The sequence below is a fragment of the Drosophila obscura genome, unplaced genomic scaffold (genome assembly GCF_018151105.1).
Source record: "Drosophila obscura isolate BZ-5 IFL unplaced genomic scaffold, ASM1815110v1 contig_199, whole genome shotgun sequence".
NCBI lineage: Eukaryota > Metazoa > Arthropoda > Insecta > Diptera > Drosophilidae > Drosophila > Drosophila obscura.
The window spans coordinates 197,053-224,865 of NW_024542788.1; the positions used below are offsets into that span (position 1 = coordinate 197,053).

The window sequence follows — 27,813 nt, forward strand, 5'->3', positions numbered from 1 at the left end:
TTACGCGTTCTGTACACGGCCGAGACGCCATTCCTGAGAGGGGATGTTCTCCTCCTTGATCACCACGAGGTCTCCAACCTCGAGGTCTCTTGTCGGATGCTGCCATTTGTTACGCTTGTGCAACTCTCGCAGTTACTCTGTCTTCCAGCGCGAACAGAATTGCTGGTTGAGAGCCTTGAGATGTTGCCAGCGGTTTAAGATGGAGGAGGAGCTCGCTTTTATTTCTGGCTCTGCCACGGATAGTAGCGGACCACCAATCAGGAAATGGCCTGTGCTCAAAGCCAACGGATCCGTTGGATCCTCAGACATAGGAGAGATTGGTCGCGAGTTAAGACATGCCTCAATTTTTGAAAGTAAGGTCGAAAGTAACTCCTCTAATGTGTATTTGGACGTTGTGAGGTCCTATTTCAGGCTGAGGTATGCATCAGTCTGTCCAGGGTCCGCTACAAGAAAATTTGTAGTTTGTAGGTGACTTCAGGTGTCGGGCTGGCTTGAAAAATGCAGTAGGCAAGCGAGAAATGATGATGCGAGAGACACGATCCATCCAAACACTGTGCTTTGAGCCACGGGAAGGCCGTCAGCGCGGGCGAGGAACCCAGGTTGGATGACCCTCGGATACAGATCCGCACCCAAGACGAGCGAGATGGTCGTCGGATTATGGAATGCTCATTGGCCAGCTTCAGGTCGTCGAAACGAGCACGGACGGTGTCGCTCAGTGAACGTACGGCGTACGGACGCGCAGACGGGGCTCGATCTTGAAGAGTGCCTCCACTTGGAAGTCTACCGTTTTAGCCCGGGTCATTGCGGTACACACCTTCTCATCCCCGATGCAGGTGGTGGGCAACTTGAACGGCTCGGAGTCTCTTCTCACCGCTTAAGCGGATAAATTTCCGGCAGTTCCTTAGTGAATGCACTCCTGGGCACACTCGGCATTGGAAGGAGGTATTACCTCGTCAACTAATTGAGAAGTGAGATCTTGGAATTACTTAGGAGATACGGATAACTAAGCTGGATACAAGCATACAAAAGGACGGAGTCTTATGGATCGCAGCCTACGAGAGAGTAGGTGGAATGGACCTCCGATTTCATAGGCAGCAGAACCACCTTCGTGATCGGTCTCTTGATAAGGCCGCGTGCCGTGATTAGGTCTACCACACGGACCTTATCATCGGCTCCAGGTTACGCGTTCTGTACACGGCTGAGACGCCATTCCTGAGAGGGGCTGTTCTCCTCCTTGATCACCACGAGGTCTCCAACCTCGAGGTCTCTTGTCGGATGCTGCCATTTGTTACGCTTGTGCAACTCTCGCAGGTACTCTGTCTTCCATCGCGAACAGAATTGCTGGTTGAGAGCCTTAAGATGTTGCCAGCGGCTTAGGATGGAGGAGGCACTCGCTTTTATTTCTGGCTCTGCCACGGATAGTAGCGGACCACCAATCAGGAAATGGCCTGGGCTCAAAGCCAACGGATTCGTTGGATCCTCAGACATAGGAGAGATTGGTCGCGAGTTAAGACATGCCTCAATTTTCGAAAGTAAGGTCACGAACTCCTCTAATGTGTATTTGGACGAACACATCGACCGTTGGAACAGAGCCTTGAAGCTCTTCACACCCGCTGCCCAGAAGCCCCCCATATCTGGGGCTCCTGGAGGGATAAAACGCCACGATAGCCTCTGCTGGCTGTACACCGCAGAAGTCCGAGTGCGAATGGCCTCGAGAAGATCCGCAGCCAGAGAGCGGGATGCGCCGACAAAATTCCTGCCGTTGTCGGATTGAACTTCGTGAGGACAACCTCGTCTCACGATGAAACGAGCGAAGGCGGCTAGGAAGGTGTCGGTGGATAAATCGGACGTGGCCTCTAAGGGGATGGCCTTCGTGCCAAAACAGACGAACTCGCACACATACCCCTTTGAGATGCGACACGCGCCCTGTGAAACTTTTAACGTCGAAGGGACCGGCTCCGGTGTATGTGAACGGCCTGGAAAATGTGACTCGTGAGGCAGGAAGGTTGCCATCAGTTGGGTTTGGAGTCGTTTACGATGGATGACGCAAACCTTACAGGTGTGGATCACTGCCCTCACTACGTGACGTAGTCGAGGGATCCAGTATGTTGCCCGGATAAGGCGGATGACCAGCTGGTTCCCACCATGCAGGGCTATGTGATGGGTGAATCGAACCAGCAGGCCAACCAGGAGACATGCGGGTGGCAACAGGATTGGATGCCGTTCATTGCAGGACATGGACGCTGAGGCTTGGACTCGTCCAGATGCCCGCATGACTCCATTCTGGTCAAGGAACGGATTATGATTTTGAAGAGAACTCGTAGTCGGGAGTGGCTGCTTGTTTACCAGGCACCGATGCTCCCCCGCATAATGGACGCGTTGGGTCGTTATGGTGACAGCTTGGAGAGCTGCAGCGACCTCCTTTCCGTTTAACTCCTTGGAGACAAGGGTTGGCGTTGACTGCCCGCTGACACGCTGGATGAACCGCCGAACGTAGGCATTCACGCGCAGAGCTCGTCCGAGTTCGGAGAACCTGCTGAGGATATCCGAGGCGCTGCCGGTGGCACGGTGCACCTTGACGGCTCGCTTCTCCAGGTCATTCTCAAGGACTGGGTCCCGTGGACCACGCAACCAAGCAGGGCCATGCCACAACATGTCATTTACGACCAGGTCAGTGGGTCCTAGCCCTCGACTGGCCAGGTCGGCCGGATTGTCCTCGGATCGGACGTGGCTCCATCGCTCGCTCGGCCAACATCGAGTGATTTTGGCTACTCGATTGCCCACGAAAGTGGTTCAATCGCAAACAGGTCTGTTCAGCCAGGCCAATACAATCGTGGAATCGGTCCAGAAGGACACCTGTTTGGTGTCTAGTGGCAGTTGAGGATGGCCTCGGAAAGCTCTGTCAGAAGGACGGCTTCGCACAGTTCGAGTCCAGGCAAGGAAACCGTTTTCACGGGAGCCACGCGGGTTTTTGCTGTGAGAAGGGCACAGACAATGCCCTGCGGTCGCTCAACTCGGATGTAAATCGCTGCCCCATAGGCACGTTGAGACGCGTCGCAGAAGCCATGTATCTGTACCTTGGCCATCGGACACACGTGCAGCCACCGCAGAATACGGATCCCTTGAATGGCCGGAAAGCTTCTCAGGAACGTATCCCACGATTGAGACAGATCGCTAGGAAGGACGTCATCCCACCCTAATCTGGGACAGAACATTGCGCTTTGTGCAGGATTCTCGTTGGATTAAAGAAAAACTCGTCGGCACTGGCTTGCCATCGGATCCCCAAGGTCTTAGCGATGCTACTTTCTTCAAGCTCTAGGAAGTCAGCTCGGAGTAAGTGGTCGACCGGAATGTCGCGCAGAACGCCCTTATGGCTTGCTGTCCATTTTCGGAGTGGAAACCCCGTGGAGTCGAGTGCTTTGCGTAATTCTGAAATGGCGGAAATTGCCTGTGACTAAGTGTGAGCACATGCTGTCTACGTACTTGTAGCTCTCCAGGATGTCGCTTGCCATTGGCAACTGTGGACGCAGCTCTTGTGCGAGTTGCTTAATGACGCGAAGGGCGAGGTACGGTGCGCAATTGACTCCGAAGGTGGCAAGCTCATAGTTACAAACGTCCCCATTACGGTTGCGAAAGAGTATTCGCTGATAGGGTGTGTGTTGGGAAGACACTTGGATCTGGCGATACATCTTGCTGATGTCGGCATTGAAGACATAGCGGAAGACTCGCCACCTCAGGATTTGCATGGTCAAGTCAGACTGAAGGACTGGCCCCGAATGCAATGTGTCGTTGAGGCTTTTCCCGTTGGAAGACGGTCTGGAGGCGTTGAAGACCACGCGCAGTTTTGTTGGGGTGCTGTCGGGCTTAAACACGGCGTGATGTGGAAGGTAATAATGGCCGGAGTCATGACTGGGTGTAACCGCATTCATGTGGCCTAGCTCTAAATTTTCTTGGATAACGGCGTCGTACTGCTCTTTGAGCGTCAAATTGCGCTGCAGACGCTGCTCGTTTCTAAGGAACTGGGCCTGTGCCGCGCATCTGGAGTGTCCTAGATCGACATTTTCTGGCCATTTGAAAGGGAGAGTAACAATGTTTCTCTTATCGGGGGCTCGTTTAGTGGTCTGGAGGAAGTTTTCCTCGCACACAGAATCTGACTCACTCGTCGGTCTCCCCGGAAGGTCCTCCACCTCCCAAAATTTGGTGAGAAGCTTCTCGAGTCGGACATCCGAATCTAACGAGAGCTTCGTGGTGAAGGCGGAAACCGTACGAGTCGAGTCAGCTGATACCGGACCGGATAGAACCCATCCGAAGATGGTCTCTTGTCCCAACAGCGAGCAAAAAAACAGAATAGAAGGAAGGATGTCAGCGTCTAAAAGCATATCAATCTGCGAGCTTCGGTGGAAGGAGGGGTCTGCCAACTGGAGGTTTGGAAGCTTGTCCAAGAAGTTCTGCGGTATCGGATATAAGGGAAGGTTATCTACTAATTGAGGCAGAACATATGCCATGGTCTCGATCTTGAGACCAGGCCTGGAGGCGGCCCCGATCAGGAAGTGACATCACTTTTGCGCCTTAGCCGCTACGGTTTGGCTTAAACCCACGACTTGAGCCTGGATGGCTTCGAACGGTGGCTTAATAATGTTAAAGAGACGTTCAGTGATGAACGTCGCCTCGGAGCCTGAGTCAATCAGAGCGCGGGCACGGAAATTGGTCCCCAGGTGGCAAATATTAATGAGTGCCGTGCCCAGAAGAACGGTACTTGTGCTGAAGGCGAAATAGCTCTGTACGTTGGGCTGAGATTCGGACGAGCTGGGGGTTTCGGCGGATGTCGAAGCCGCCATGCTGGACGAAGAAGCGGCACGATGCAGAAGCGTGTGATGCCGTCCTTCCAGGGCGACACCTCCTTTTGGTCCGTTACGTACGCTTTCCACAACGCCCGTCTCAACTTCGGCAATTTGGAAGCGCAGATGGTCACAAACAGACTATCCCAGTTGTCCGTGCAAACGTTGGAGACCGCTAGCGCATTTATGACTCCTTGCATCGTACTTTGAAGATCCTTCAAGGCATGACTGCACTCGGAAGTCACGCGGGGAAAAAAGAGGAGGATGTTAATTTCGTTGGTCACCAGAAGTTGATTATTTTCATATCGGCTGCGGAGAGCCAACCATGCGCACTCGAAACCGTCATTGGTGAGGGGGGATTTTTTACGATGGCCTTCGGATCGCCCCGGGTCTTCTCGGTGAGGTAGTACAATTTCTCTACCGGAGATATTTGGATTATTAATCACGACCGCAGTGAACAGATCCCGGAATGTGGGCCAGCGGACGTAGTCCCCTAAGAAAACCTCAATGTTGACGGGAGGCAGTCGACAGCCGCCCTGTTGGTCTGGCTGTGCAGGAGGAAGGACTGTGGATGTGGCCAGCTGAGCATTGAGGTCACTGAGGCACTGCTCAAATACCCCATAGCATTCGCTGTATGTGTCACGGATGTCCGCTTGGATTTCTGGATCCTCGTCAGTCATCACCGCGGAGCAGGCCTTGTACTCGGCCTCGACGTCCGTCCACATGCTGAGGATTTGGCCTCGACGGACCTCGGACAGAGAGGCGGATGGGGCGGCGGTGATGCGCTCTGCCAGGTGCGACAGTCGGCCAATAGCGGCGATCAATTGAGCGGCGGATTGAGCCATTGTGATGCAGTGGCGAGAGCTGACGGGGCTACTGACGAAGGAGCCTTTCGGATCTTGTTTGGTCACAGCTGGAACCTTAAGAGTGACAGGAGACGGAAATAGAACCGATTTGGTCCTTGCCGCAGGGCTGCTTCTGGCTGCTCTCGGAATGAGGGATGCCTTGATTCTCTGAGTCGGCGTAGTTCCGGAGGCGGACGATGTTCGTAAACGGCTTGAAGAGGACACAGGCAAAAGCTTGCTGCTGTCCTTGTGACCTGTTGGCACATTACGAACTCACACACGCACAGAAAATCGGATTTGGAAGTCTTGGAGGGACAGAAGACTGCTCTGTGTAGAATTCAAATAGAAAGACGCCAGGAAACAAATATTTGTTCGGAAATATAACCCACTTATGGAAGGCTGCCAGGAAAAAGGCCTCGAGCTTGTTGGAAAACAATAGTCGGGTCGACTCGGATTGTTTGAGATCACCGTGAAGTGAAATTTCTCAAACAGTGAGTGACTTATATTGCGCTGAGCCGAGGAGAGGAACGGTCACACTGATTTTAGCAATATTTTGCAAATATTTTTAGTGCGGGCTCCTCCGTTTACCTTCTTGACTCAGTCTTGAGCAGAAAGGGTTATGCGGGCTGCGGCGGAACCCCCTGGGTCGTCGCGTAGCGTTACCGGTTGCAGCAAGTTCCGCGGGGCGCCGGGAAATACCGAAGGAAAAACAGAAAAAATATGACGAAAAGGTTTAAATTATAAATTGTGGATGGTTCAATTTATTTCTTGTAGTGTCCTTGTGTTTGTTTGGAAATAGAAAACGAGAGTAAGGTTTTTTATGTATTTATTTATTTGGATGAACGCAAGACTCGGTTATGATACCGTTATTTTTAGATTGCGCCAAAACAATTGACAATTGACGATGTAAAGGGTCAAATAAGTACGGAAAATGCGCCGTGCCTTGGTTGCGGATAATTTATTGCGTATTTGGATATACTAATCGTTAGTGTGGCGGCCAAAACGTATGGCTGGAACGCGTAAATTGTTCGGAATCGCAGAATTTGTATATCAAAACGTGACACTATGCGCGGAGTATATTCGGTAGTATGGAGTGCGGTTTTTTTTATGCGGGGTGTAGTATTTTTATGTATGTGCGTTATGTTTATATGTATGTATATAGTTGGCATATAAATATATTTCCGCCAACTATGGAAATGAATTTATATGTAGATGGATGAAATTAAGACTCTTTATTTATATTCTCCTTGCACTTGGAGTGTGCCAAGGTGTAAGTTTATTGGGGTGGGTTTTGTATCAAATGAACTTGCGGAATTTACGTATGTATGGATGCATGTTTTTGGAACTTGAATGTTTGCAGATCAGCTGCGGAGTTGTTGTTGTGAGCTGGAATGCACTTGCTGAATATTTTTTTTTTTAATTATTGTCTCAATTAATGCACAGACAAAACGGAATTGAAAAACTACCGTAGCACTGTTAGTTGGAGTTGGAGGAACGGAGGACGGCCGCAATCGCCGATAATATGGCGGTGTCGAAAAGGAAGAAGCGACACGGACAACGGATGGCATAGAATGAAGAAATAAGTACATATATAAGAATATATATATGGACCTATATCGCGGAACTCGGACAGTGGAATTTAGGAACACAAACCGTGAATGGAGGCGACTTGTGGCAAAAGAAGTCGTACTTATCTTGGGATCCTCTAGTGGTCTAGACATTTGCGAGTTGAGTTGTAAATTCAAACTAAACTTTATTCTTAAAATCAGAGCCTTATATCAGTTTACAAACAATGCATGTGGTACAATTGATATTCTATTCTTATCGCTAGACCCATGGAACGGCTACATTTACCGTGGGGGTTGTTTGAGTGCATGAAACGCATTGCATACAACATTAATGCTTAGCTCCACTTGTGTGTTGCTTGTCGCGTATTTATTACCACACATCTTTGCCCTTTCTTTCAAACGTTCGTAAATTATCGACTTTATGTACTACTACATTTAAATTTAGAAATATATAGATTGTGTACAGAATCTTTTTTTAATGTACTCGTACATCGACATGTTCATGTTTGAACAAGTGGTGAAGGCGATGCCGTGCTTGAATGCTGGATATCTGCTTGTTGGGGAAGGCGAAGTATCCGGCTCGAAGGACCAATATTTAAGCGTAGGGCGACTCAGGGGGGTCCCACAGATGAATTCCAAAATAAAGACGTTAGGGCTTCTTCAGTATATATATATTTGGTCGACCACAAGATTCGGTTACGCGTGCAAAGAAGCCGGCCGTTTGCGTGGGGTTGTAATAACGAATTAATCTAAGTTGCGCTCAAGCTGCCGAGGGCTGTCGGCAGCGAGAGCGGGACCGTGAGCGTGGGCGGGAGCGTGCCCGAGGTGAGATTACGCGCGAGAGCGCGTCGGCGGGCGGAAAAATGCTCTTAAGTATGAGGGCGAGAGCAAGGGCGACCGCTTGTGTAGCTGGAACGCTAACAGCGATGTGTGGCTGGAATGCCCACAGAGCGGTTGCCCCGCCAGCGCCACACCACACTAGATATGCCACCACTTTATTCTCACTTTGTTCTCAGATGTAGCCCGACTAGTCTCTCAAAGATTTTGAGAAGAAAGGAAGATAGACTGATTGGTCTGAAGTCTTTTGGGGTTGAGTGTGAGGCTTTCCCTACTTTGGGGATAAAGACTATTTTAGCCTTGAGGCAGGCGTGAGGCATTTTTCCCACTACCAGTATCTTCTTGAAAATGCATTGCAACCAGTTAATGGCTGTGTCTCCGGCTTTTTGTAATTGAGCCGGAATGACCTGGTCGGGACCAGGTGATTTGAAAGAACTAAAGCTGTTTATTGTTTATATTTATATTGTTTATATTTATATTGTTTATATAGCTGACGTTCCTTTTTGTGAGGATGGGCGCCATCGATGTTGCCGGGCCATCAGTGGGGGGGTATGCCGGCTCGATGGTTGTGCACCCTGGAAAATGTGTATCGAGTGGAATATGTAGGGATTCCTCACTAGAGTTAGTCCACGTACCATCCACTCTTTTGAGGTACCCCACCGAGGGGGTTGTTTTTGAGAGGATCATATGGAGCCTTGCGGCATGCGACGTCTCCTCAATGTCAGAGCAGAATTTTTGCCAAGAGGCTCTTTTTGCTCTCCTAGTTTGTCTCTTATATTGGGCTAGCTGACTCTTGTAGTTTGCCCAGTGTTCCTCCTCGTTGTGGCTTTTGGCTCTATTGAAAAGAGTCCTGCAGCTTTTATGTAGGATATCTGTGCAGTCGCATATTTATGCAGTAATTAATATTACATAATATACACTTATCGAATAAGTCAGGTCGACCCATGTAACGGGAGACATAATAACAAACGACAAAGCATTGTAGCTGAGTCAACAATAACCGCTTCTGCAGCAATTTCTGCCAACGATGCGATCGCTCGTCAGAGGGCAAAAACACTGGTGCAATTGCTGACTATCACAATTGCCCAATAACACAATATCATATTAAATCCAAATTAATTCAATATTAATTCCAATCCCCTTTTACCATATTCTTACTAGACTCAGCACTTTTTGTACCTTTTGTTACCTATAAATAGAATTTAAGTTTGTTGAATAAAATCAGTATCAGAAACAGTACCATCACTGCCTGTTCACTCATTCTCTACAATTGCAATCAAACTGCAGGAAAACCTGCAGATCACACTGAAGAAGTCACCAGGACTTTTCAACACAAACTGGCAACAAGCCACATACTTACGGTAGAATCTCCTACCAATAAGTAGAACAAATTGGCAGATCTGTCACTTTCAGATCATCAGCCAACAAGATCAACGATTAATAATATCAAGATCACAAGTGCGTTTCACCAGCACAAAACCTCCATCCAGTTCGTCGTCTGTACTTATACTTTGTACCACATCGGTTGCGAATAGGAGCGTATCCAGCTGCAAAGCGAATAAAATACTCCCAACGGGTCAAAGTATAAGTAAGAGGCGAAATGGATTCCCACAAGAAGGAACACGCTGCCGCCACAGAGGCATTAAATGAGCAGCAAGAAATTGGAGATGAAATTTCGAAGATAATTAGGAACTTCAAAAAAGACTCTCCAGAAAGGAAACAGAATATAACGTACTTCCAAACAAAAAAGGCGGCTCTCGAGGATGCTTGGAATAGATTTAACGAAATCGACGCGTAAAACACTAAAAACGTACGTTGCGATGTTTACTGAAAGCATGGACAAGCTAAATCAGGCATCAAGTGCTCATGTGGGTAAAAATGTCGAACCACAATCGAATGATCAGAGCCAGCATCCAACGGAGGCTTACAGAAAATTGCCTTCACTATGTCGCCGACAAAAGGACATAGTAGCGTCCATAAAACGCATTCTGAGACAATTCTCAGAGGCGGGAGGACGTACATCAAGTGATTTGATAAAATCACTATGGACTCAAGCACAAGAAGTCCATTTTACTATCCACGAGGAATATGATAACCCAGAGGAAGGAGGATACAACATGGAAGCCTACCTGAACCAGGAAAAAGAGGTTCAAAGTGCATTGGCAAAACCAGCCACATCAAACAATAATGACGTGCAGCTTCCACGCATTAACATTCCCAAGTTTGATGGGGACATACTGAAATGGTACCAGTTCTATGACCTGTTTTCATGTATGATACATGAAACAAACATGCCCACAGTTCGGAAGATGTGGTATCTGAAAACAACCGTAACAGGAGAGGCAGAAAGATTGATCCGACATATCGATCTAAAGGAAGAAAACTATTTGAGCGCCTGGCAAATTCTGATTGATACATACAACAATCCCAGAGACGTCGCTAGCACGGTATTGAACCGCTTCCTAAATTATAACACAGTTAATGACGACTCCAAGTCATTAAAAGAGTTGTACGTTACAACTATCGAATCCCTGGCATCACTAAAGGGATTGGGCATCAATATATCCACATGGGATCCAATATTGATTGCCGTCATTAAAAATAAGCTGGATGTCACTAACAGAGCCTTGTACGAGCAATCATTGGGAAGCTCAAAGGAAATACAGGCCTTGGACACAATGCTTCAGTTCCTAGAACAAAGAGTTCGAGTTCTAGGAACAGTCAAAAAGACACAAATGTCAAGGAAAGAGCCAAAAGGCACAACATGTGCAACAGTAAATACTGGAAAATCGAAGACGCCTCTCTGCTCATTCTGCAAGAAGGCAAGCCATTGGCTCTACGGATGCGATGAGTTTCGCTCCAAATCACCATCAGAACGACTTAATTGGGTACAAAAACAGAAATTGTGTGTCAACTGTTTTAAAACAAATGCATGCCCAGGTCGGACATGTTTCAAGTGCGACAAAAAACACAATACACTGCTGCACTTGGACATTCCATAGTGCGTAATCACAGAACCAAGAGCACCGACGGTTGGCGCAGCAAGTAACAATAATTACAACCTGTTAGCTACAGCAAAAGTAGCAGTAGAAGCAAACAATGGACAGAGAGCAAATTTCAGAGCCTTGCTGGACTCAGGATCACAGATCCACCTGATCTCTGAACGAATGGCATCAATGTTGTCAGTAAAACTTAATGATACAACATTACGCATCGAAAGAATTGGAGGTCAGTCAAAGACCAGCAGAGCACGAGTAAATGTTCTAATAAAATCACTTCACGGCGGATTTACGTAAAGAATTGAAGCATTCGTACTACCTCAGATAATTGCTGATCAACCAGCGCAGGCACTCGATGAAATGAACTTGAACATACCAAACAATTGCCCACTGGCAGATCCGGATTTCTATAAACCGGGAAAGGTCGATATGCTCATCGGAGCAGAGCACTATTATTTGCTACTACTCCCAGATCAAAAACAGCCAAAGTCAGGAGCTAATGGAAAAATTCTGGACTCTGGACAACTTAGAGACGGAAAAAAAACCACGCACGCCAATCGAAGCACATTGCGAAGCTCACTTTATAGAGAACTTACAAACAGCATCGGATGGCAGGTTGATAATAAAACTCCCTTTTTCCGAACACTCTTCAGCCCTGGGGGGTCTTTGGAAACTGCAACGAAACGATTCCTGGCATTAGAGCGACGGATTTCACCAGACACCTGGAAAGGCTATGTGGAATTTATGAATGACTTGGACACATGAAGATGGTCCCAGCAACTCAAGTGCCGGAGAGACACTACTTCATACCACACCACTGTGTACTCAAACCTGAGAGCACCAGCACAAAGTTATGGGTCGTTTTTGATGCATCATGTAAATCAAAAAGCGGAAAGTCTCTAAACGACATTCTGCATGCCGGACCCACAGTTCAGAGTGAACTTATGTCCATTCTACTACGTTTTCGTATGGCTCATCAGATGATAGTCTGGAGAAACAATCCATCTGAAGATATCAGGTACTATCGCTTAAAAACAGTCTCATATGGGACCACATCTGCTCCATTCCTGGCAACGAAATGTCTGGATCATTTGGCAACTCGGAGCCAAAACAGATTACCTATTGGATTACCTATTGGAAGGAGTACCGGGAGGACCTACAATCATTAAACTCAATGGAGGTTCCCCGGCACGTATATGATGGAAAAGTGCCAGTCACCCAGGATCTACATACCTTTGTACACGCATCGGAACGAGCCTATGGCGCGGCAGTGTACGTACGATCCACCTACAAAAACAATCAAGTCTCTGTACGACTATTATGCTCAAAGTCTCGAGTAGCACCCACCGCCAAACAATCCCTACCACGTCTAGAACTGTGCGCTGCAGTTTTAGGTGCCGAACTCACCAATCGAGCTAGAAGGGATCTCCATATGAATCTTGACACAGTATCAGGAAGCTTCTGGACTGATTCCACCGTTGTACTGTCCTGGATTAACGCATCGGCGTCCACATACCACAGCTTCGTGGCAAATCGAATCGCCAAAATCCAGGCATTGACTAACCAATTACAATGGCGTCATGTTTCATCAGCCAACAACGCAGCAGATGTCCTTTTAAGAGGAATCCTAGCAAGCAAGCTAAGGGATCATAGTCTATGGCTATACGGACCATTATTCTTGCACGGATCAGGAGATAAATGTACAAAACCACCCATCATTGAGCCCACAATCTCGAGAGAAAGGCTAAGCATGTCAGCTTGCCAATCGCATCTAGCTCTCTCGGAGAAGAGTTATACACATGCAGACATAGCAACTCGTTCAACAAACTACAACGTAATGTAGCGTACATGTTTCGCTTCTGCTGCAAAACTAATAGAGAGCCTACAACGACACTTTGCGCAGGAGAACTAAGGCGTGCTCGCACTATGATCCTACGAACGATTCAACAAGTTGAGTTTACAGCGAATTTAAAACAGTTAAAACGATATAAAACAGTGGATAAAAAGAGTTCGATCAGTTCGTTATCTCCCTTACTAGGAGATGATGAGCTCATCCGAGTTGGCGGAAAATCCTGCTACCGTATAATGACCCAATAGTCAAAATGATTATGCGAGAGCTTCATGTGGAAAATCTGCATTGCGGTGCCCAGGCATTAAGGACAATCGCAAGACAACAGTATTGGATTACAACGCGCGTGGCTAGAGCTCTCGCTGTTGTGCACCAGGCCAGCCAAAGCGTGCCCAGTCTGGGCAATCTCCAGCACAAAGGTCACGCAAGCCGCCCATCCTTAATGGGGCGTGGACTCTGTGGACTAATTATGTCCACCATAAAATCCGGGAACGGCGTGGCTCCCCGCGCTCCCACAAAGGCTGTACTCTGGGTTAGTAAGTGACTTAACCACAGAGCTCGGCAGCAGCGCGGGAAGCAGCTACAACCCACACGTCGGCGCAAATAACACTAGTCAACACGATTTTTCCTCAAGGAACAAAACGAACTTTTTCTTAAAGATTTGGGGCTTAGAAATGGTTTGATAATATTTTTTTTTTTCTATGGCAGAACTTTGTTTTGAAGAATTTTTGAAAACTGGTATTTTTTTTTTTACATTTTTTCAGAGGTAGCGCTTGTTTTTTTCACATAGCTCTAGTATCTTACGTCTGGTTGTAAAGAACTTTGCTATTTTGAGAAGATAATTAAACACCTAGAAGTACCCCCCTGGGGCCCCCCCCCGCGCCCGCCGCCCCCCGCCCCCGCGGCCTGCCGCCCGGTCCCCCACGCTGGTTGAAACGCTATGAGAAGATAATTAAACACCTAGCAGTTTAGCCCAAACACTTTGTGATTACAGCTTACCGTCTGGGAAATATAAACCATTGAAATGCAAAAATGATGATTTTTGGACGGTATTTTTTACGAAATTTTGACTTTAAAAACTAGGAAAGTCACCCTGTGGTTGGTCAAGAACCAAACCTAAAATATGAAAAAAATAAACAAAAAATACCTTTTGGAAGGTTGCGAGCCCAACTGCCCATTGGGAACAAAGGAACGCGATCAGGTACCAAATGTACAACCCTTGTTCGTTTGCTTTGTTCCCAATTGGCAGTTGGGCCCGCCGCCTTCAAAAAGGTATTTTTTGTTAATTTTTTTCATATTTTAGGTTTGGTTAACGAATTTTAGCTCCAAAGTCTCTCCATAGATTTTAATGAGCGATACCTTAAACGACGCCAAATTAACGCACCTATACACAAAAAAATAGAGGACACAAGATATAATTTTTTTTCGACTTTTCCTGGGTTTTTAAAGTCAAAATTTCGTAAAAAATACCGCACAAAAATCATCATTTTTGCATTTCAATGGTTTATATTTCCCAGACGGTAAGCTGAAATCACAAAGTGTTTGGGCTTAACTTCTAGCTGTTTTAATTATCTTTTCAAAATAGCAAAGTTCTTTACAACCAGACGTAAGTTACTAGAGCTATGTGAAAACAACAAGCGCTTCCTCTAAAAAAAGCTTAAAAAAATACCAGACTTCAAAAATTCTTCAAAAAAAAGTTCTGCCATAGAAAAAAAACCATAATTCTTTAAAAAAATTTAAATCCCCATATCTATCAGAAAAAGTCGGTTTGGATCCTTGAGGAAAAAAAAAGTTCGATTTTGTTGAGTAGTGTAATTAATGCAGCCCAAACACTTTGTGTTTTAAGCTGCAATACTTTCTATAGCTGAAATAGCTGTTTTAAGTGTGATTTAGTTTATTTAATGAACTCTCTAGCCTTCTTACTAGTTTGTGATAAGAAAAGTGTAAAATGTATGTGTGACTTGTGGATGTGTGTATGTGTCATAGATAACACTTCTGAGATACCTTATTTCAAGCTGGGATATTCATCAGCCTGTCCACGGTTCGGGACTGGCCAGTATGACCGAGAAGAGTGATAGGCAAGGTGGTACGTTGTATTACTGAAGAAATGGCTCAAGCACTTCTGTGGGTGCTTTTCTTATGGTTTGATTATTTAATTATTTTTATTTGCGTTACTTGTTTGTTTACAATTAAGATCCTGCTGGTGCTGCTACTTGAGTTGTGGGATGGTGGACTGCCTCGTGTAGCCTCTTGGGTTCGGGCTAATAGACTGCCTAGTGTAGCCTCTTGAGTACGGGCTGATTTACTGCCTAGTGTAGTCTCTTGAATTTGAGCTGATGTACTGCTTGCTTCTTCGGCCGATCTTGGGACTTTTAAGAAGCTGGCGATCGCACCTGAGACCATGATTTTCCACGGTGTCTTTGACCCGGAAATATTTAATTATTGCTAATAAGTAGGGTAATAAGTAATAAGTAAGGTGGGGTAAGTAGGCCGAAGCTTAGTGCTTCGTTGACAATTGGATAGTGGGTTCGTGAAGTTGGGGAAGTGTTTTGCTGTGTCTGCATCGCGGCAGGGGATGGCTGAGTTTTTAAAGTCAAAATTTCGTAAAAAATACCGCACAAAAATCTTCATTTTTGCATTTCAATGTGTTGAGGCAAATCACTCGCCTTTGAAAAATACTTGAATTTATGTTAAGGCTCTTGAAATGTTAGATCTAGTCTCTTATACGAACGAAACTTATGCTAGCAGCGGCCGCTCATGAAGAGAGCGACGCTGCCAAAATACAGTCACTTATATTCTGAAGTCGCACCAGCGTACAAGTTTCTCTGTCGGTCTGTCCGGTTCCGTGTCTACCATCCAAACATATACTCGTACCTAATTGCAAAAGAATCGATGATTGATCCATCATTCGGATTTGCACAACCATTTTGGCGAACCCGGGTGGACTGTGGATTTGATACTGGATATAAGTTGGATTGGATCAAACTTGGCGTTTCGTTGGATATCTCCATTGGATATCATCCCTCGCTCGTTGTTGTTGCGGTTCCTGTGTTCTTCATTGGTGGCCGCTGGACCCTAACATCGCTGCAAGTCCTCTGCTGCTCATTGGTATTCCTGGTTGGTATGAACTTGTGGGAGGGAATGCATCGTTGTTCAACCTACCCTCAATAAGTGCCACAGGTAAAGTCAAGTGCCCAATATTACGAAAATAATTACGGACTAACGGCCTGTTAACAAAAAAAAAAGAGTGAACAGAGCGTTCGGCCCGTTATTTATGTGCGTGTATACATATATTCAAATTTATTTTGTGGTGAAGGGAATTGCGAGTGATCACTGTATTTGTGGTCAACGCCACCGCATAGAGGAATCGGCATTAGTTTTGCGCGCAAGCTCTGAGTGCAGCGCATCACTCCCCCTTTGCCAGTCATCACCACAGATTTTCGTTTCTGCTTTACGCTAACGGTTATTGAAAAACACTTTCGTTTATGCCGCGCAGCTGCACAGTTCTGTGCTCTCTCTCGTTCTCTCGCTCTCGCAGCGGCCAACATAGATTACCATAATCAGTTGAGCCGAGCCCACAAGTTTAATGCTTGTTGCTGCTATTTCGTTTCGCTCTCTCTATCTCTCGTCGATAAACCGAAGCATAGCCAAACATAGCCATCAGAGCCGAGTGTACAATTTAAGATTGCTCATTCTATGAACTGTTCTCATCGTTCGAGCTAACATAACCGATCACGTACTTGAGTGATTTCTCACATCATCTGTTCTCATCGTTCGAGCTAACTGAACCGATCACGTACTTGAGTGCTTTCTCGCATCATCTGTTCTCATCGTTCGAGCTAACATAACCGATCACGTACTTGAGTGATTTCTCGCATCGTCTGTTCTCATCTTTGAATTTAGCATAGCCTAATAAAATCAGAGTGATTTCTGAGTGACATCTAGTGTTTGATAAAAAAGAATTATTTAATAGCTTCATGATGCCTGGAAAACGTCGTGGTGGTTCAAGTTGCAATACTTCTATGGTGGAAGAAGACGATTCAGGTAATCTTTTGAGGAAGTTAAACTCATTAAAAAGAGATATTGACAGAACAGCGAAAGCAATAGAAAGCAAAAAGATCTCTTCTAACCAATTGGAGCTTGAATGTCGTTTAAGTATTTTGGATACATATATAGATCGCGTGTTCTCCCTGCAATTGCAAATTGACTTTATTGACCCAGACTTAGCATCGCGAGCCGATCTTGAAGAGTTTTGCATCTCAACTAAAGCGTCATTAATGTCTCTTAAAAGGCCAGACAAGCTTACTTCGTTGGACGAGTCAGCCCTAAACACTACCATGTCACATACTCGGCATCTGCCCAAGATGAAATTGCCCAAGTTTGGTGGGAGCTATTCTGAATTTAAGAATTTCATGGGTTTATTTTCGAGCATTATAGATTGTGATATGTCTTTAAGCAACGTCAAAAAATTCAATCACTTATTGAATTGCTTAGAAAATGAAGCATTAGGTACCGTCAAGGCTTTCCCGGTGACAGATCAGAATAATTCCAAGGCTCTCGAAGCGCTAAAGCAGGTTTATGATGATTAGTGCCTTATCTTCCTTGATGGCGTATCTAGACTCTTTGAGTTACCGGCGATGCAGGCGCCATCGGCAAGCGCTTTACGGTCACTCATCGACACGGCATCTGCCATATACGAATCGTTACTGTCAGTGGGGGATAACAAGGTTATTGCTCTTTCCCTTCTGATAACCTTGTTCTTGAGTTCTTGTTCTCACTTTAGATGGAAGGAAAATTTGGATTATCAAAAGATTCCGTCATGGACAGACTTTGTTGCTTCATTGAACAAGCGTTATCAGCATTTGTCGGCTGACCAATCTACTTCCTGGTCGAAAGGGCTCCCAAGAACCCAAAAATAGGCAATTTGAAAAACATCACTTGCTGTAGCCCAAGCAAACAAGGGTCAAGAAACAAGTTGCGCGTATTGCAAATCAGCTAATCATTGCATTACAAATTGTTCGTCATTCTCAGGTGTGTCCGTCATGACTCGATTTAGGTTTGTAAAGGAAATCCCGCTTTGTATAAATTGTTTGCGAAAAGGGCACAGTGGTAGAGCCTGCAAGTCTAACCATTGCCGAGTATGCTCTAAGCCCCACCACACATTGTTGCATCGCTATAATGTTTACTCGGGCGTAATGCCAACCGCCCGTGAGGCTGTCGGGTCTCAGGGAGCGGTAGCTGCTGAGAGTACGAATAAGTTGTCGTCGAATTATGCTATGGCAGTGGATTCAGATCAGGTAGTTCTGGCCACAGCGATTGTGGACATTAAAGATGGCTCTTGTAAGCGTCAGCCAGCCAGGGTACTACTGGATTCGGGTTAGCAAGTGAATTTTATTACCGAGGAGATCGATCGAAACTTAAAATTGAAACGGATTCCTAAAAATATTAACTTATTGGGAATCGGAAAGGCACCAAATGGTGCAAACAACATGTGACGCCCAGCGCCAAGCGTCACAACAAAAAAACAACAACATTCCGCGGAGGATTATGACATTATTATTTCATTATTCATTATTATTCATTATTATTATTGTTATTCATTATTATTCAGTATAACCGTTACTTAGACTTAAGAGAAACAATATGAAGGATAATTTAATTAAAAAAAAAAAGAAAGCAAGCAAAAACAACCTGACGTTTAAATGTTACCAGCGATCAGAACCACACGGCCACACTACAAAATTTAAATCTTCGCGCCGACAATGTTGCCAGCGATCAGAACCACACGGCCACACTACAAAATTTAAATCTTCGCGCCGACAATGTGACCAGCGAGCAGAACCACACGGCCACACTACAAAATTCAAATCTACGCGCCAACAGTGTGGCCAGCCCTCCGAACCAAACGGCCACACTAGCAGCTGATCATAACCACGCGTTAGTACCAGAGACCGGAGCCAACAGCTGACTTTTGGCAATAAAAGCAGCCGCAACAGAGCCATCAGCACCATTCCATTCTTGGACTGCCAAGGGTTGATTCGCTCCCCAAGGCTTTTGGTAAGCATTGATTGCTGTGGTTCTTAGAGCGTACGATTCCTCTATAACCCCACTATCCCTGCTATATACCGTCCATTTCTTTGGAATACATTGATCACCGTGGTAGAGCGTACGATTCCTCTACCCGGTAATCTTTGCTGGTCTTCTTCCGATACATTTTTTGGAGTGCATTGTCCTCCGGCTTTCCCCTTCCTACTCAGAGCGCATTGTCCTCTGTCTCCCCAACCTTCTCCTCGGAGCGCATTATCCTCCGCAACGAACACTTCTCCTCGGAGCGCATTGTCCTCCGCAACGACCACTTCTCCTCGGAGTGCATTATCCTCCGCCACGACCACTTCTCTCGGAGCGCATTGTCCTCCGCAACGAACACTTCTCCTCGGAGCGCATTGTCCTCCGCAACGACCACTTCTCCTCGGAGCGCATTATCCCCCTCCCGGAGCGCATTATCCTCCGCAACGCACACTTCTCTCGGAGCGCATTTTCCTCCGCAACACACTTCTCTCTCGGAGCGCATTGTCCTCCGCAACACATCTCTCTCCCGGAGCGCATTATCCTCCGCAAACACACTACTCTCTCGGAGCGCATTGTCCTCCGCAACACATCTCTCTCCCGGAGCGTATTATCCTCCGCAACCCACTACTCTCTCGGAGCGCATTGTCCTCCGCAACGCATCTCTCCCCCGGAGCGCATTATCCTCCGCCACGCATCCCTCGCTCTCGGAGCACCTTATCCTCCGCGACCTACTGATCGCCCGGAGCACATCATACTCCGCGACCGATCCCCACCAGGTACGACCTGCACGCTGCGAGTAGCCACGTGCGGCCCTGACGACCCTGAAGGAGGACATCAAGGACGATCCAGTGAACCATTCGAGCCATACAAAAACTCTGTACAATTAAGCTAAATAAACATAGAAACTACTTTTGCCACCCTACCCGTGTCGCCTTCTTCTTGAACCTGGAGCCTTTCTTTCAGCTACCACATCCAGAGATCAAACAAATTTCTGTGAACCCCGGCGCGGCGAGCATACCCCGGTCAAAGCGCCGTCACAGTGGCGCCCGAGCAGGTTGTGGTAGCTTAGAATTGAAATCTCATTTATGGTCAAGATGGCAAAGGTGTGGATCAACCAAGCGACAAAAGCAGAACTGATCAGCTTTTGCGAGGAATTTGGATTGGAGAAGCCGGAAGGAGTGGAAACACTAAGGAGACAACTAATTCAGTTCACGGAAAGAAAGGATCTAAGTAAAGAGATACTGGAGAGGCTGGAACAGCTCGGAACAACCCAAACAAGGGGCAGGAGCCCAAAACCATCACCGAAAGGAATAACACAAGCCAAGCCAGCTATGGAAGAACCGCAAGGGGAACCGAAAACGGCAAAAAAGAGAACTTTATTTCCAAAGCAGATACGGAAAGGGTCACCAGAAGCAGTGGCCATTATAGATAAAATAAAGAAGTGGGACCTCACATTCACTGGAAATGGAGAACTACTCGAATTCCTCAGTAGGATGGAGGAATTAGCGGAAACATACGGGATCGAGATAGACCACATTGTATTTGCAATGCCGGTAATACTGGAGAAGAGTGCATTGGACTGGTGGCACACGAAACCCGGCCCCATAACAACATGGGAGGAGGTAAAAAGCCAGCTGAAGGAGAACTTCATGTCGCCACAATACCATGAAGAACTTATAAAGATAGTATCGGAGCGGAAACAATCAGAAACGGAGACAATACGAGAGTTTATTCAAGACCTGAGAAAATTGATGAGATTCGGGACGTACACCGAGAACGAGAAACTGGACATGGCATACAAGAATTGTAGGTTACCAATCAAACTCTATGTGAAGAGAAGGGAATTCCAGACGCTATCAGAATTCATCATAACAGCGGAAGAGTTCGAGAAACTAGAGAGAGAGGCAGGCCTATCAAAGACCGTGCCCAATAATCAACAAAATAACCAGACACCATGGCAACGACCACAATGGAGACAAACAAAATGTCACCGATGTGGACAAATAGGACACGAATCGAGGGGGATGCACCAGGGAACCAGTGTTATACTGTTGGACATGCAACAAAGAAGGAGTACGAACGATAGACTGCTGCAGGAAACCACAGGAAAACGCACAGGGCCCGGGACAATCCCGCGAAGCACCCGGAGCCCAAAACACGCAGAGCGGACCACCACAGATTTAAGATACGAGGACAACCAGCTCGTGGGAATGGCCAAGATCGGCGGAAAGAGGATGGAGGTGGTAATAGATACGGGAGCCACAAGAAGCATCTTGAACGGAAAAACGGCGAAAATACTACAGAACAACGGAAAGGAAGAGAAAGAAAATAGACTGATCAGACTCGCAGATGGAAGTACACAAAAAACCACGCGAACATTCCGTACCGGAGTAGAGCTAGGAGGCCAGGAAACGACATTATCATTTTTAATAATGGAGAGGCTACCAGACACGCCACTACTCGGAATGGACTTCTTAAGGGACGCAGGAACCATCATTACATGCGGAAACAGTACCGTAGTGATCAGTGGGAGGAAGAAAAAACAAAGACACGAAGAGATGGCAAGAAACTCACAACCGGAACCAACTGACAAGGAAATCGAAAAATGGATATCAACAGAAGTCCAGAAATTCGACAACCTCGGCGGAGTAAGTAACATAACAACTCATCGAATATTCCTCAAGGACGATAGACCAGTCAAACAGCGGTACTACCCAAGGAACCCAGCACAAATGGAGATCATCAACAGGGAAATAAACGAGCTGAAACGTCAGGACCTAATAGAACCGTCACGAAGTCCATACAGCTCACCAATAGTCTTAGTCAAGAAAAAAACAGGGGATTGGAGACTATGCGTCGACTACAGACTACTAAACGAAAAAACCGAGAAAGACGCATACCCGGTACCACGGATGGACTTCATATTAAACCAACTAAGAGAGGCTAAATTCATCAGCACACTAGACCTAAAGTCAGGCTACTGGCAGATTCCGATGGAGAGGCAAAGCCGACAGTACACAGCCTTCACAGCACCTGGGCGAGGCTTATACCAATGGAAGGTAATGCCGTTCGGACTCACCACAGCACCCGCAACGTTTCAAAGGGCATTAGATTCGGTTATAGGACCAGACATGGAGCCGTTCGCTTTCGCATACCTAGACGATATAATCGTCATTGGGCGAACGAAAACAGAACACATGCAGAAGCTTCAGGAAGTGCTGAACCGATTAAGGAGAGCAAACTTACGCATCAACGCAGCGAAATGCCACTTCTTCCAACAGAAGTTGAAATACCTGGGACACATGGTGAGCGAGGAAGGAATACACACAGATCCGGACAAAGTATCAGCCATCAGAGAACTGGTTGCACCAACAACACTAAAACAACTACACAGTTTTCTGGGGCTAGCATCGTGGTATCGAAGGTTCGTACCGACCTTCACCGAGAGAGCGAAGCCACTACAAGAACTACTGAAGAAAGGACAGAAATTTACGTGGGGAGAAGCCCAAGACAGTGCTTTCAACGATCTGAAACACTGTTTAACAGAGGCACCCATTCTGGCCTGCCCAGATTTCCGAAAAACCTTTATCCTACAAACGGACGCAAGCGATTGCGGACTAGGAGCGGTTTTAACACAGGAGGATGCAGACGGAGAACACGTAATCTCATACGCAAGCCGCAAGCTAAAAAACGAGGAAACTAAATATTCCGCTACAGAGAAAGAATGTCTCGCCATCTACTGGGGAATTCACAAAATGAGGATGTACCTCGAGGGATACCAGTTCGTAGTGATAACGGACCACTTAGCCCTGAAATGGTTAAATTCCATCGAAAGCCCATCCGGCCGAGTGGCAAGATGGGCGTTGGGACTACAACCATTCACATTCGAAATACGCTATCGGAAGGGGAAGCTCAATGCAGTGGCGGACGGATTATCCCGCTTACCACGCGAAGAGGTGAGAATCACAGAGCTGGTGGAATGCGCTTGGTACGAATCAAAATGGAAACAGATACAAACAAACCCGAAAATAGCAGAAGACTACACTATAAAACACGGACGATTATACCGACACATACCAAGCCAAACGGATGAAGACATCCAACCATGGAAGCTGTGCGTGCCAAAACAAGAAAGGCATAGGGTATTAACGGAAAACCATACGAACCCAACGGCAGGCCACCTAGGGATACGACGCACAAAAATAAGGATCCGACAACGATATTTTTGGCCAGGGATAAGCAGAGATGTAACAAAGTTCATCAGGAAATGTGAAAGCTGCCAAAAATTCAAAATATCGCAACAAGCAGCGGCGGGAAAAATGCTAACAAAAATCGCAGATGCCCCGTGGGAAACGATATGTGTCGATTTCGTAGGACCACTACCAAGAACATCACACGGGAACACAATACTCATCGTATTTATCGATAAATTTTCGAAATGGATAGAGGTGACACCAGCGAGGAAAGCAACCGCCGATACATTCATAAAAGCGTTCCGAGAAAAAATACTAGCACGAGGAGGAACACCAAAACAGCTGATATCAGACAACGGCGTGCAATTCACGAGCAAAAAAACCAAACAGGTAATGCAGTTATGGGGAATTAAGCAGCAATTCACGGCACCATACACGCCCCAAGAAAACCCGACCGAAAGAGCGAATCGAACATTGAAAACCATGATAGCACAGTACGCGGGGGGAAAACATAATAAGTGGGACGAGCACTTACCAGAATTAACACTCGCGATCAACAGCAGTCGATCAGAATCAACAGGATTTACGCCAGCATATTTATTGTTCGGACGAGAGCTACGGCTGCCAGGAAATCTGTTTGACGAGGTAACATTAGGATCAGGGTTCACAAAACTAACGACACAAGAAAGTGCAGAAGCACGACAAAGCGCGGAAGCATTAGCAAGACAAAACATGGAGGAAGCAGCAGCAAAACAGACGAGACACTACAACTTAAGAAGACGAGACTGGAAACCAAAGATAGGGGACATAGTATGGGTTAGAACTCACCCACTCTCAAAAAAGATCGACAAAATAACAGCAAAACTCGAGCCAAAATACAACGGTCCTTGTAAGGTCCTCGAACTCTTGTCCCCAGTAATAGTAACAGTCAAAGACACCTCTACTAACAAAAAAAGTCGAGCGCACATATCACATCTAAAACCCGCAAGCAAAGAAAAGCAAGAAACAGTCACAATAACGACACCTCTCTTTCTTTGCAGAATCATGGACAAATTTAATAATAGCGCACGGAATTTCAAGAAAAAAATGGAAGAAAGTAAGGCGAAACAACGCAAGGTGGAGGTCATACCACCGCTACCACAGCTAGGAGGAAGGATGAGGGTGTCCGGCACCAAAGTTGTGGCACCACAAAGAACAGCAAAAGCCAGCGAGACCACGACCAGTCCAGCAACCATGGCACTAGAGGCGGCAGGGACCGAAGAGACCAGGAAGAAAAGAATAAGCTGGGCCAACAACACCAGACCCGAGCCGGCTCAACCAAGGGCCAATAAGCGGGTCAGCTGGGCACGACAAGTAGAGCAGGAGGAAATAGACAACGATATATTGGACATCGGAGGACCAGCCAATAGTCAAAACACAGAAGTACGGAGGACGAATCCAACACCAAACACGGCATCTCAGGGTCGACCACCACGAAAAGCAGAGGCACAGACATCCGGCCAGGAGACAACAAAGACCAACAAAACATGCATAAAGGCCGCCATACCCAGCAACTGGGAGGTTCCCCAGGGGTGCGAGCTCAGCAAAAATCAAGTGGCAACCATCCAGCGAGCGATCGATGACCGAAAAAGCCACCACCAAAGACGATTCAAGCTGTGGAGCGAGGAAATACCAGACCGGGCATGCTGGGTGAAAATCGGCAGATCGGGAGACGTGCGTCTAGGCAGCTGGTTCAACGCAGCGGGGTCATCCGGACGACCCACCCAAGAAGGGGAGGGGGGAGTGTGACGCCCAGCGCCAAGCGTCACAACAAAAAAACAACAACATTCCGCGGAGGATTATGACATTATTATTTCATTATTCATTATTATTCATTATTATTATTGTTATTCATTATTATTCAGTATAACCGTTACTTAGACTTAAGAGAAACAATATGAAGGATAATTTAATTAAAAAAAAAGAGAAAGCAAGCAAAAACAACCTGACGTTTAAATGTTACCAGCGATCAGAACCACACGGCCACACTACAAAATTTAAATCTTCGCGCCGACAATGTTGCCAGCGATCAGAACCACACGGCCACACTACAAAATTTAAATCTTCGCGCCGACAATGTGACCAGCGAGCAGAACCACACGGCCACACTACAAAATTCAAATCTACGCGCCAACAGTGTGGCCAGCCCTCCGAACCAAACGGCCACACTAGCAGCTGATCATAACCACGCGTTAGTACCAGAGACCGGAGCCAACAGCTGACTTTTGGCAATAAAAGCAGCCGCAACAGAGCCATCAGCACCATTCCATTCTTGGACTGCCAAGGGTTGATTCGCTCCCCAAGGCTTTTGGTAAGCATTGATTGCTGTGGTTCTTAGAGCGTACGATTCCTCTATAACCCCACTATCCCTGCTATATACCGTCCATTTCTTTGGAATACATTGATCACCGTGGTAGAGCGTACGATTCCTCTACCCGGTAATCTTTGCTGGTCTTCTTCCGATACATTTTTTGGAGTGCATTGTCCTCCGGCTTTCCCCTTCCTACTCAGAGCGCATTGTCCTCTGTCTCCCCAACCTTCTCCTCGGAGCGCATTATCCTCCGCAACGAACACTTCTCCTCGGAGCGCATTGTCCTCCGCAACGACCACTTCTCCTCGGAGTGCATTATCCTCCGCCACGACCACTTCTCTCGGAGCGCATTGTCCTCCGCAACGAACACTTCTCCTCGGAGCGCATTGTCCTCCGCAACGACCACTTCTCCTCGGAGCGCATTATCCTCCGCAACGCACACTTCTCTCGGAGCGCATTTTCCTCCGCAACACACTTCTCTCTCGGAGCGCATTGTCCTCCGCAACACATCTCTCTCCCGGAGCGCATTATCCTCCGCAAACACACTACTCTCTCGGAGCGCATTGTCCTCCGCAACACATCTCTCTCCCGGAGCGTATTATCCTCCGCAACCCACTACTCTCTCGGAGCGCATTGTCCTCCGCAACGCATCTCTCCCCCGGAGCGCATTATCCTCCGCCCCGCATCCCGCGCTCTCGGAGCACCTTATCCTCCGCGACCTACTGATCGCCCGGAGCACATCATACTCCGCGACCGATCCCCACCAGGTACGACCTGCACGCTGCGAGTAGCCACGTGCGGCCCTGACGACCCTGAAGGAGGACATCAAGGACGATCCAGTGAACCATTCGAGCCATACAAAAACTCTGTACAATTAAGCTAAATAAACATAGAAACTACTTTTGCCACCCTACCCGTGTCGCCTTCTTCTTGAACCTGGAGCCTTTCTTTCAGCTACCACATCCAGAGATCAAACAAATTTCTGTGAACCCCGGCGCGGCGAGCATACCCCGGTCAAAGCGCCGTCACAAACAGTCTGTTCTCGTGTTCATCAATTTGAAATAACCACTGACTTCGTCATTTTAAAATCGATATCTTCGTATCACCCAGAAAAAGCTGTTCCGTCAGACTCGCTGATAATTCCTAAAGTTTTCACACTGGCCGATCCAGGTTTCCATAAACCCCAAAAAGTGGATCTGCTGCTTGGAGCTGATGACTTCTTTGAAATACTTAAAGACGGCCAATTAAAACTACAAAACGCGCTAAATTTGCAAAATTCTGTCTTTGGGTGGGTGGTGTCTGGTCGCTGCAGATCAAAGTCACCCCGAAGTACGGAAGCATGCTCTATGGTGAGCACATTGCAGGAGTTTTGCCCTCTTGAAAATCTTGTAAAACTTTTCTGGGCGTTGGAAAATGTTCCAAATGCGTCTATAGAAAAACTGTATATCCCCGAAGAAACTATGTGTGGAAAATCCTTTATTGACACTATCACACGATTACCCTCCGGTCGATTGACCCGACATCTCTCGGTTCGTCATTCGAGACAGCCAGAAGACGATTGTTGTCTTTAGAAAGGCGAATTTGCCAAAAACCTGCCGTAAAGTCAATGTTTATGGAGTTTGTCTGGTTTCCCAGCCTGATATTCCCCAATAAATTCCTCAAAATAGCCAGTGAAGCAAATTAACGTAATCTCACCTTTGTTTTCTATTTGCATTGCCCACTGCATATATATATTGTAACCGATTATAATTACTCACGGCAGCGGCCGTTCTTTCGCCTCTTTATATCTCCTTCTTCATTTGCTACTGCAGCTGCAGCATCTATGCTGTTCTCTCGCAATCTCTCTCTCTATCTATCGCTCGTGCTCGGCTCAGCAGCAGCCGAGCTTCTATCGCTTCTTTCGTTCTCTCTCTCGCTTGCATTAGGGCACGGGCAATTCGGTCCGCCTGCGCTCTTTTAGTCTTCAATTGATCGTCATCATTATAGCCCTCACGTTATACCGTCTTGATCAATCACTCACTTCTCTCGCATATTGAACAGACCCTGCGTCTTCAATTCTCGCTTTGATTTGATTAACCGGCACCTCTGGCTTTATTTCGCTACACCTACGCACCCCATATTTCGCCTACTTAACAAATAAACTGTACACACATAAAGTAAATTGAATCGCTCGACTTCTTAATTTAATCTAAATTCAACAGCTAGTGAAAAAGCTCCCTAGCTCAACATTTGGTGACCCCGACGTGATTTTTGCAATATACAATT

The 27,813-nt window shown here is 46.7% G+C and overlaps 2 protein-coding genes across 2 annotated transcripts; one reads left to right on the plus strand and one right to left on the minus strand.

Annotated features, from left to right (window-relative positions):
* Positions 1 to 712: 712 nt before the first annotated feature.
* Positions 713 to 2,655, minus strand: LOC121404393. Its single transcript, XM_041593734.1, has 2 exons — positions 1,434 to 2,655; positions 713 to 873 (listed from the first exon to the last, which is right to left on the minus strand). The coding sequence occupies exons 1-2, from the start codon at positions 2,653 to 2,655 to the stop codon at positions 713 to 715; spliced, it is 1,383 nt and encodes a 460-aa protein (XP_041449668.1).
* An 18,888-nt stretch (positions 2,656 to 21,543) lies between these two features.
* Positions 21,544 to 25,824, plus strand: LOC111082863. Its single transcript, XM_022379093.2, has 2 exons — positions 21,544 to 23,588; positions 24,239 to 25,824. Exon 2 carries the CDS (start codon positions 24,243 to 24,245, stop codon positions 24,984 to 24,986), a length of 744 nt encoding a protein of 247 aa, XP_022234785.2. The 5' UTR covers positions 21,544 to 23,588; positions 24,239 to 24,242; the 3' UTR covers positions 24,987 to 25,824.
* The last annotated feature ends 1,989 nt before the right edge of the window (positions 25,825 to 27,813 follow it).